At 55.6% G+C, this 10451-nt stretch overlaps 5 protein-coding genes across 5 annotated transcripts; 1 reads left to right on the top strand and 4 right to left on the bottom strand.

The window, feature by feature from the left end:
• Positions 1 to 970: 970 nt before the first annotated feature.
• Positions 971 to 2136, bottom strand: BKA78DRAFT_15204 (uncharacterized protein). Its single transcript, XM_066882961.1, has one exon. It carries the CDS (start codon positions 1837 to 1839, stop codon positions 1255 to 1257), a length of 585 nt encoding a protein of 194 aa, XP_066749576.1. The 5' UTR covers positions 1840 to 2136; the 3' UTR covers positions 971 to 1254.
• A 1741-nt stretch (positions 2137 to 3877) lies between these two features.
• BKA78DRAFT_348892 (ubiquinol-cytochrome-c reductase complex subunit-domain-containing protein) lies at positions 3878 to 4501 on the top strand (the record flags this gene model as incomplete). Its single annotated transcript, XM_066890708.1, has 3 exons — positions 3878 to 3994; positions 4082 to 4137; positions 4291 to 4501. 3 exons carry the CDS (start codon positions 3878 to 3880, stop codon positions 4499 to 4501), a joined length of 384 nt encoding a protein of 127 aa, XP_066749575.1.
• A 292-nt stretch (positions 4502 to 4793) lies between these two features.
• On the bottom strand, positions 4794 to 5995 carry BKA78DRAFT_302998 (proteasome subunit alpha type-5). Its single transcript, XM_066887504.1, has 5 exons — positions 5820 to 5995; positions 5745 to 5757; positions 5612 to 5690; positions 5206 to 5549; positions 4794 to 5150 (listed from the first exon to the last, which is right to left on the bottom strand). Exons 1-5 carry the CDS (start codon positions 5842 to 5844, stop codon positions 4874 to 4876), a joined length of 738 nt encoding a protein of 245 aa, XP_066749574.1. The 5' UTR covers positions 5845 to 5995; the 3' UTR covers positions 4794 to 4873.
• Positions 5996 to 6209: 214 nt separating this feature from the next.
• BKA78DRAFT_15174 (uncharacterized protein) lies at positions 6210 to 6892 on the bottom strand. The gene has a single exon (XM_066882951.1). It carries the CDS (start codon positions 6810 to 6812, stop codon positions 6453 to 6455), a length of 360 nt encoding a protein of 119 aa, XP_066749573.1. The 5' UTR covers positions 6813 to 6892; the 3' UTR covers positions 6210 to 6452.
• Positions 6893 to 9796, bottom strand: BKA78DRAFT_15173 (carnitine acetyl transferase-like protein). Its single transcript, XM_066882950.1, has 2 exons — positions 9151 to 9796; positions 6893 to 9096 (listed from the first exon to the last, which is right to left on the bottom strand). The coding sequence occupies exons 1-2, from the start codon at positions 9557 to 9559 to the stop codon at positions 6974 to 6976; spliced, it is 2532 nt and encodes an 843-aa protein (XP_066749572.1). The 5' UTR covers positions 9560 to 9796; the 3' UTR covers positions 6893 to 6973.
• Between the last annotated feature and the right edge of the window lie 655 nt (positions 9797 to 10451).

Genomic DNA, 10451 nt, shown 5'->3' with positions numbered 1-10451 from the left:
GTCTGCTCCATCATCACTCTCCAAGTTCGGCTTCCGCCCCCTTCCCCTTCGTGCCAATCGCGCCGCCATTGCCCATCTAAGCCGGAACCTGTCCACCCATCCGTGTTTCCGCCCGTCCGCCCACTCATCCACCCATCCGCCCGCAGTGGCATTGAAATCAGCGCGCCCATGATTGACGGCCAGATAAAGCCAGCGTCCCGTCCATTCAGTCCCTATCAATTGGCACCCCGAATCACGATCCCACGAAATCAAGTCGGCAACGATTGGCTACGACGTCGTCAAGCAAGCATGCGATTCCTCCTCCCCTTCCTGCGATGTGCAGCAAGCGAGCTTGTTCCCCCGCCATCACCCCCCCCCCCCCCCCCCCCCCCCCCCGGGGTCACCCCACGCCGAGAGGGCTTGGTGTGGGGAGACGCACGGCGCCTGGGGACAGGGGAGGGGACCTGGAGCTAGGTAGGTCGGTATCTATCTAACCCTCCTCCGCCTTGCCTTGCTCTGCTGTGCTGTTTATCTTGCCAAGCGACGGGGAGGGAGGGCTGCTCGCGTGTGCGCTTGTGGGGAGTTGGAGGCTGCTCCGCCTGCTGCTTCCTTCCATTAGCGGGGCTTCCGCTTTTCGATGTGATCATTGACGACGCCGATGGCAGGTGTTGACGCTTGGTGGGTGATTTAGATACGAAAGTTTGCATTCTATCGCAAAGCCGCTTGCTTGCCTGCCTGCCTGCTTACGAGCCAAAACGCCTGAGCTGGGATGAGTCGAGAGCTATGTTTGCTGTAGTACTGTATCTGTGGTATTTGTGGAGCTTCTGAAGTGGCCTGCGAAGACCAGGTTTCCCAAAAGCGCAGAAGAAGCAAAGGAAAAAGAAGAAGAGGGAACATCCAGATTCCCCGCCGCCCATCCGAGACACACAAACGCCTGAACCGTTCTTATTTGAATTTGTGAATGAAGCAAGGGCCGTTGTCGTAAAAGTTGTCCCTGTGTGATCTTTCAAATTTCTTTCCCTAGCACTGCCTGTCTGTTTGTTGTGATGTGCAGTCGGCCGTCGATTTGTGCCTAGCCAGCCAGCGCCGTTCCTGAGGACTCCCCAAACGCCGTATAAATGCCGCAGCCGCAAAGAGCCGGAACTAGAGAAGGTGAGAGATGTATGGATGCCGCGTTCCTCGCACGCAGCGACCGCGATCTCTCAAAAACAAGACTTTTGGGTTGGATTGCTCCATGCAGTAGTCCCAAATTCCTCCCTCAAGTCGTCGACCTGCTCACAAACTGAGGCGATCCAGACTCAGTCGGTCGCTGCTCCTTATCCGGCGCACCATGCCCAGCTTGTAGAATCGCTCGTCGCCGTCCGCCGTGCGTCCACCAATGAACCACTTCTCCATGGCGCTGCTGCCAGCACCTCCCGCGCCTCCGCTGCTGCCCGTCCTTTCCCGGAAGCCGCCGTCCGAGGAGCTGTCAGAGCCGCGGCGGTGTCGGGACGAGGCGCCGGGGATGGGGAAGCCGGGTGACGACGAGGGCGAAGTTGGTCCATTGGGCGAGCTCGGAGTCTTGTCCCAGTACGAGGCGTGGGGGCGGTGGGTCGGTTGGAAGGGTGTTTGCGTGTGAGACGTCGTCGTTGCTTCTCGTACGGCGGCGGTGGTCGAGGTCTTGGAGGTTGCTTGTGTTCGGGCGTCTTGATTGTAGGGCTGGTGTGTGGTGTTTGCCGGCGCGGAAGACGCTGGTGTCGAGTAGGCCTGTTGGGGCTTGTTGCCGCTTTGTGACGGAGTGGGCGACACAGGGTGTTGGAAGGTCGACTGCGCGCGAAAAGCGGCAAGGAAGTTTGACAGGAAAGGGCGATTTGTCGTCATGGCGAGGGTTGGTGTTGATGTTGTGACGATAAAGGAGGAAAATGTCCGGCGTAGTGGCCGGTAGGAGGGCGCTAAAATAGCAGCGATGAGGCGGGAAACGGTGGTGATCTGAGGACTTTGTACGACGAGCGTGTCGAGCTGAAGGAGGGCAGATTAAGGCGGTAACTCGGCGCCTTTTGCGTCACTTGGGTCGTGGTCGACGATGGCCGTTAGGATCGAGTCATGGGTCGTACTGTATTTGAGGTGAAGGGGCGACGAGGATCGGGGCCGGAGGGCGTCGGCAGAAGTCGGGGTTTCGGTTTGTGCGGATAAAGCAGGAGGCCGCTGTCCGAGCAAGCAACGGTGCGGCGCGGTGGTGTTGAGAGGAGCGCGACGGGTAGAGCGGATAGAATCGATATGGGATGCGCGATTTGCGGGGGACTGGAGCTGGAGCAGTGGAGAAGAGCTGGAGTCGATGTGGGTTGAAAGTGCTGGGGATGCTGCTGACGTCGCAGGGCCACGAAAAAGGGCCGGCTTACTTGGGCCGCCCGTCATTGGCTCCTCAACCACTCCTTCCTGGTCGTGACATTGAACAATCAGCTGAGGTCGCACACTCTAGACATTTCTGCACCTGCACAACGGCCGAGGCTTGCCGGCTATACTTCCTGCCAGAATACGATGACGCTGGGCAGCATACGAGAGAGAGCACCTGTGCCTGAACAAGTGCAGCGCGCCAAGGAGCATTCCATCTTCCGCCCACTTCGTCACCACCAGCCCGTCCACTACTGCCGCCGAGCCCTTCGGCCCTACCGGTACGCCCTCTTCGGATCTGATACGCATTATGACAAGCAGGCCGAGGCATCTCCAAGCAGTAGACAAGCCGCCATCATCTAGGCAGTCTGCGCCGCAGCCGATCACGAGATGACCTCCCTCCATGCGATCCGCGAGACCACATGGTGCTGCTTGTGGTTTGAGTACGCATGAAGAAGCCAGAGCAGACCTGACTGCACCGTCGAACTCCTCACAATTGATACGTACGTTGCGGTCAAGAGGCAGTAACAGGTTTTCGAATTTGGAAAGTGCATTGAAACAGTTGTCATTGGTTGATCCAAGTCCTATGACTGGTAGGTAGTTCTGAGTTGTCCCGCTGCCGCAAACCTGTTGTCGCGGAAACTTGAAAATATACGGGATGCCCAACCAAACACCTGAAGAGTCGCCAAGGCGCAGCACTTGTATCGTCGACGTGTACTAATACTAAACCCACATATTAGCAAGGTGATCTTGTATAGGCAGGTAGCAATGACGTTTGAGTCAAGGCGTTCTTTCAGAAGGAACAATTGGATTAGGTTGATTTATCCGCACAGATGTACTCGGAGTGAGCTGAGTAGTGTATCATCACAAGAAGCCGGCCACGGGTGAAGGGAAAGGGGTTGGGGGTGAGGAGAAAAATCTTACCTTGTGCGATGCGAGCGAAAGATACCCGAAGCGCGTCCAGCCAAGGGAGCTCCAGGTTATCTTTCGCGAGTGTGAAGACCGCCTTTGCATGGAGGCAGGTCCTGGCGGTTGCTCGCCGTCTTTCATCCCAGCTCTTGAGCGTGTCCCTCCGCGTCTCAGCGGTCAGCGGCGTCCAATCCAACGTGACGGGCAGAGCAGACAGCCAAGTCTTCTCACCGCCGCACCAGGTACGTAGCGCGACATTGCGCAATGGTGCAGGCCGTCCGTTGGATGACGGGTGGGAGAGATCGCAGTTCTCTGCGTTGGAGGCGGAAGAAAATGGAAAGTTGGAGGGGGAGAAATTCAAGCGACAAACCGGAAGAAAAAGAGTAGGCACAGTCGGTAAGATCGAGCCGCTGATTGGCCGGGCAGTTCCGCTCGGCGTTCGGCCGCGCCAGGCCCGTTCGGAGGAGAGAGAGGCATCTTCAACATCATCTCGAGAAACGAAACACCTCCACCACCACCAGCGCACCCTCTCTCGCCCGCGCCTCCAGTTCGACAGCCTGCTGGCTACCTCTCCTTCGCGTCACCTACCTTAATTCCTCGTCCGGTCCCGCGATTCAAGATGGTGCGTCCTCTTCGTCCTTCTCCTGCCAAAGCCAGCACGCCAGCAGTCGTCCACCCACCTCCGGACCAGAAACACAGTCGCCATCTACTTGCCTGGCAATTGGTGGTCTCGAGAGTTGGTGGATGGCTTCCAGCGACCACTCCAAACTACAGCTAGAAAGAAAGCAAGCAAAAGACACAATGCGCTGACACTCGTCCGCAGCCTCTCCCTCAGTTCGGTCCCGCCTACCGCGCCTACAAGTCGCCTTTTGGCCCTCAGTACGTCCGCTCCGTCGTCCCTGATCTATGTATCCCCAAGTCCTTCCCTGGATTCTTCAGCAGACGCCCCCGCGCCAACAACGACCCCATCCCACTCCACTTCCACAAACAGCAACAGCACAATCTTTCCAGTCTCTAACACACCATCTACAGATACAAGCCCCGCCCTCACCTCATGGGCTGGGACGCGGTGGCCATGAAGCGGTACGGCGTCATGGCGGCCGGCTACGGCGCCATGGCCGGCATCTTCGCCCTCTTCTTCTTCGCCGAGGTGCCCCGCGTGCGCGACGACATCATGATCAAGGTGCCCATCATTGGCGACTACTTCGTCAAGGAGATCCCTCCTGAGGACAACCCCTTCTAAATTATTCTCTCTTCATGGGCCACGGGCGGCTGCATAAGGCTGGGTTGGGGGGTTGGTTTGGAAGAGCGAGCATCAAGAGGGACGGGAGAATGGGGTGTTAGGCTAGCGACAAGAAAGAAAGATCTTCTTTGCCGAGCTGTAGACTAAATAGAGCGTCGGTTTGTAACATACGGGTGAGAGGTTGAAAATAGACTTTTCGTCATTGATCAATCTTGCAGGCTGGTGCAACTGGATGGGTAGACACATTTTTTGAAGACGAGCAGCACGCTCAATTCAGGCCAAATCCACGGCTCCTCTATGAAGCTAGATTCATTATTTGCGCCGTTATGCTACAGCCATGCCTCAATCCGTGATACCTTCCCCTCGTCTGGCTTAGTTCGTGGGTAACCGGCCAACGACCTCAGCCATCTCCTCGTCAGTGTAGATCCTGAAGCCCTTCTCCTTGGTCACGCTGGCGAGCTGCACGTTCTTGGAATCCAGCTTCTCCTCCATGACCTGCTTCAGCGTCTTCAACACCAGCACCTCGGCCTCAGGCAGCGTCAGCGACTTGTGGAACTCGTTCTGCAATTCGGCCTGCGCGCCCTCCGAGCCCGATCCTATGGCCTTGGCGTCGTATCTGTAGAAAGTTCCCGAGGGCTCCGCGTGGTACCTGTGCATAGAAGCTTAGTTGAGAACGAGTAGGATCTCATGCGTCGCCGACTTACAGGCTGGGGCCGTCCTCGTCGTAGCCGGCAATCAGCAGTGCGACACCAAATGGCCGACTCATGATGCTCTCCTCGCCGTCGGCACCCTCGCCAAAGCGCAGTGCCAAGTCGCAAATGGCCTGGGTGGTGCTCTCGACGCGCAGCGGCTCGGCGTAGTGGAAGGCGTGGTTCTGGCACTCGACGCGGGCGTGCTCGATCATGCTGCGCGCGTCGGCCTGCAGTCCGGACATGGCGCACCCGATGTGGCGGTCAATCTCGACAATCTTCTCCACCGACGACGTCTCGAGCAGCGTGCTGGTGACGCGCTTCTCCACGCCCAGAATCACGCCGTCGCCCGTTGATACCTGTTGTCCCATGTCTTTGTCAGATGAAGTGATTATGTTTGCTGGACGGCGGGGGAACGAACGCCTATTGCCGTTGAGCCGAGCTTGATGGCTTCGAGCGAGTATTCGACTTGGAAGAGACGGCCTTCGGGGGAGAAGGTGCTAGCCTTTCGTTAGCAGCGGCTTTGCTTGGGCGCAGGTGGAGTGACTCCATACTTGATACCCCGATCTGAGAGAGAGGAAGTTCGTTAGCCAGCGTCCTGAAGCTTCCGCATGAGCTGTCCAGCCTACCATATTCTGAGCGCGCGATGAACATCTTGAAGGCGTTGTATGTGACGAGGTTGAAAAGGTAGCAGGTATTGCTCGCACGGGAGCTGAATCAGACCCGAGAGGTTCGGTGGGATTGAGAGACCGGGAGAAGGAGGCGAGGATGAGCTTGGATGGTGTTGGATGAGCTTCAGCATGCGTGGTGTTGGAGCTCCAGGCAATGGCACTTGCGTCGGACATCTGCCAAGACTAGGACCCACTAGTACTGAATGGGACTAGTGCGCGATTGCTTCGGAGCAGTTTGAAAAGACAAGGCAATTTTATATATTTCAAGATGCGTGTTCATTCATAGCGGATGTTATCACCAGTTGAGGCGAACTAGGAAAGAAATCAGATCAATCAATCAATCAAGATGCGCGTTCAAAATTCAGGGCAGAGGGAATGCAAATCTTTCGGCTATAGTCTTCACGTATGTATTGCTGTAATGCCACTTGCCCTGCAAATGCATTCAAATGTATGCTCCTCTCGCAACCAAGTTTCCCCTGAGCCACCGATACTTCATCGCAAATATCGTAACAAGAATCAGACATATGGGTCGACAACTCATGTACAAGGGCGCCAAGCAGCCCAGTCAGTACCCTCAATATTCAGCCAATTTCAATCTGCGTCCAATATTTCTCCTGGACGCCTCCCTCTTGTTCTCGCTTTGCTGCAACGCAGCGTCCTGGTCCTGTTTCGCTTTGAGCGCTGCCTGGAGCATGCCGGAGTCGAAGAAGCCGTCTGCAAGAAGAAGGAAACGTCAGTGTAAAGAGCTTTGGAGAGAGGTAGTGCGGCAAGACGCAGGAAAGTGGTAAAGCGGGCCGGAGTCGAAACAAGTCTCAAGGTGTTGTGGCGAGTGGCCTGCCTGGGCCGAGATGGCTGCATTTTTCTGTGTTTCTGTTGTTTCCCAGATCGCAGAAAGGAAACAAGGGCAGAAAGGAAACAAGGGCAGAAAGAAAACAAGGAAAAATGATTCATCTATCGTTCTAAATTTGTAGTTTGTGGGTATCACTGAAGTATGAGGAAGTTTTGCAAAGATCATAATGAAACGCCAAAAATCAGCAAAGAAAGAGTGAAAATGAAGATTCCCCATATCCTTCAGATGGCCGAGCTAAGCCAGCCAAATCAAAGGGGACGCTTCAGTCTCTCCTCACTGTGCTGGGAGGCGATCTCGGGGGCGTAGGCAGGCCATCGACCATGATGGTATCGTGAGACTTGGGAGCCGGGCCACGGCTTGGAATGATGCAGGTAGATAGGGAAGTAATAGGGGGAGGAAGGGAAGGAGACGCACATCCACCAAGACCCTCGTCGTCTGATTCGCCAACAATGCTTTCGGTCAGTGTTGCTGGAGTCAGGCTGCCCTTTGAAGCAACGTCCGACAGGATTGCCCGGCCGCGCGATTTGACGCGCGCATACTGGAGCTTTTCCGGTTGCTCCTCGACTTCTCGAACTCTTGAAGCGCCCTTGTTTGCGCTGGTTCCACGACGCCGCGTTTGGCGGAGAAGCTTCCGCATTTCCAAATAGTATGCCTCGATGGCGTCGACGAAGCGGGACGTTTGCCTGTGTTTTGAGGAGGCACATATGGAAATGGAGCCGTCCTTGATGATGTATCCGATGCCAAATCCTTCGCCGCTGGTGGGACCAAAGCCGAATTGGCGGAGCGAGGGGTTGCCACAGTTGGAGGTGGAGAGAATAGTATTATTCAAGCGGTCCCAACCAGCCTCGGCGAAGATTGCGGGTATCGGCTGTTGCGTTGTGTGGGCGGGAGGGCTGGTCGAGATCGAAGCATCCTCGCTGACCAAGGAGTAGTTTCCTGGGCTTCCGTACATCTGATCTGATCCAACAGGGCTGGAGACGCTGTCCGAAACGCTGGCTTCGTCGCTCTGCATCCCCTCTTCGTCTATCTGCCGCTGCCATATGCAGTACAGCGCATAGAGATGTCTGTCTTGCCCTTGGGCTTTGGCACAGTCCCGAGTCATGGCAACGTGCTTCTCGCACGCTTTTCTCAGTGCCTCCACCTTTTGAGCAGCAGGGTTGTCGCCCCAAAAGGTCTGCACGAATTCGACGGATTCTTGAGTGACTGGTCTGATGGCCTCGGTGCGTCCGTGGAAAAACATTTTGGTCATGGCAGGCTCGTAGCCACATTCCAGGCGTCCGTAAAGACCGTAGTACGCGGCCTGGAACGCCATCTGGACATATGCATCCGGAGAGAAGCCCATGGTCGTCATGAAGTTCTTGCCATAATGCATGAACTCAAGGGTCTGAAATTCATTTTGCTGAATCAAATCCGCGAGTCGAGTTTCCGCAAACCGCACAGCAGTACTGAGTTCTGGAACCATATCCCACTCAAGTTTGTGCGGCGTAGTGTTGACGTTACCAAAGCTTGCAGGGTCGCGTTTGGAAGGATCCGGACTGTTGGACGCCCACAGACTCGGTGCTTGGCCATTGATGGTGCGAGCAAATCTCAGAATTGTGTCGGTGTACACGTCGCTGGCAAAACGGAGTACTGTGTGTCCATCAACTCCAGTGTGTTCAAAGTTGATTCCTGCGCTACCGTTCTTGCAAACGATTATCTGAAGCTTGTCGTACCACCGGTTGGTGCATGTTCCGACCTGAACGCCCAGCTCGACCTTGCTTGTACCGCAGAGCATGTTCATGCAAAGGTCGGCACCAGTAGCGGGCTCTGTGTAGTCGAGACACAAGATGAATAATGCCGAATCCACGATACTCAGGCAGTCTGAATTGTTTGAGCCCTCTTCCCTGTGGAGCACTTCTCGGAGTCCGGACCAAATCTTGCGGTTTTCGGTCGTGAGTACTCCGAGAGCACCCTTGGCAGCCTCTCGGATGGGGACCTGGGACGCATCATCGACAATGACCTCGAGGTTCAAGGCAATGTCCTTCTCGGTCATAATCAGGTCCGAATTGTCGTCAAGCACATCAAACCAGTAAAATTGACCATGGCACAGCACGACGACATGCTTTGCGTTCGCGTCTTGGCCAATTTGGCAACCATTCTCGGTTGGAATCCTTGCGGTACCAAAGAGCCTAGAGTACTGGTACATGCACAGAGGTTGGCCGCGAACCGTGTCAGGCGGGAGCTCCTCCTTCCTCACTGCTCGCACAAAGGACAGCGCGGATATCACCAGTGATGCCGCCCGCGTCAGTTGATTGTTTCTGGCTGGTGTTGGGTCATCCTCCAGAAGGAAGAATGGATTCAGGTTCAGGACGACTGGGTTGTCGAAGTTCAGGTAAGAGTCGTACCCTGTCACTAGTTAGCGCCAAAGGATTCCGCGTTGTTTAGTAATACTAAACTTACAGAACTGCTCGATATAGTTTGCTTTGCCGGCAGCATACTTCTTCAGCTTCTCCTGCAGCTCTGGCCCGTCATTCTTGAGAAATTCTCGCACGGCAGCCCGCGTCTCTCGTTGCTCCTTGGGCGACTGGAGGGGCGCCAGCGCTGCGAGGTACTTGCTGCAAGTAGACTCCAACTCGGGTATGGGTAAAGTGGGCAGCTTATCCTGAGCCGCAAAGGTGATGCCAGGCTTGGAGTTTGGGTTCTTTGCCACTCCGAGCGGATTCGAGTCGGCTTTGGAGAAGTCATTCAATGCCTTTCTCGCGGCCTCGGCCGACCGTTCAGGAAGATCATTTGTGGCCGACATCTTGATGGAACCGTTGACCAACGATTCGTTGAGTGAGGTCGGGACTGTAAAGGTGCGTGCTGGCATTTTGAAGTGGGGTCAGAAGAGTTCAAACTCGTAGAGGTGAGATGATGGTGGAAATGTTGAGCAACCGCAACGCAGTACGGTAGAAATAGTGACAGTCTTGCGAGCAGTACAGTGGCATGGAAGCAAGAACTGAAAAGAGAATAGTGAGTGAGGTTTGAAGGAAGGGGTCAGGGGGTCAGGATGGTCCTTTGGTCTTAAAACAAGCGTGGTGATGGACGAAAGGGAAAACGCAAGGCCAGCAGCTGTAACCCCGCCGAGGATACCATGTGAATCTCCACACAGCCAGAACCGAGTGACAGCATCGCGCATTCTAGGGCCGATCCGGCCACGCGGAAGTGTTCCTGCTCGGGCGCAAGACTGACTTACCTGCTTCCTTTGGCTCCGCTTTCTGTCCGCTCCGCTCCCGCTTCCGCGCTTGACGCTGAACTCAGATGCTACGCCAAGTGGTTACTCTGTAGCACGTGTTGGACAGAGCTCACTGGGCGGGATTAAAGTTGGAGACGCGGCCGTATGGTAGTAGTACAGCCAGTAGGCTGGAGGGAGCAGATGTCCGAGCCACGGCCGAGTGGAAGATGCTGCTTGATCTGGCGCCGAGGGCGGACAGGGAGTGGAAGTGGGTAGGGGTTCGTGGTTCTGTCTTGCTGAACGGACGAGAGGAAGTTTGGAAGGTGATAAATACAAGGGTAGCTATCGAATAAGAAGACGCGGATACGATGGTGCCAACGACTGGAATATTCGCGCGAGAGCGAGGGAAAAACGACAACATGAGATCACAGTGCTTACATTTATCGAGACATGAACAAAGACAACGACGACTGCTTACGGGCGAGCAAGCAAGAGGCGCAGCGTGGCAGCGGAGCAGTTCTCCAGGTGCAGATGTTCCGTCTGGAGC

The sequence above is a fragment of the Phyllosticta capitalensis genome (genome assembly GCF_038381095.1).
Source record: "Phyllosticta capitalensis strain CBS 128856 chromosome Unknown BKA78scaffold_1, whole genome shotgun sequence".
NCBI lineage: Eukaryota > Fungi > Ascomycota > Dothideomycetes > Botryosphaeriales > Phyllostictaceae > Phyllosticta > Phyllosticta capitalensis.
The sequence above is the reverse complement of the archived record's forward strand: the minus strand, read 5'-3'. Positions and strand labels throughout refer to the sequence as shown.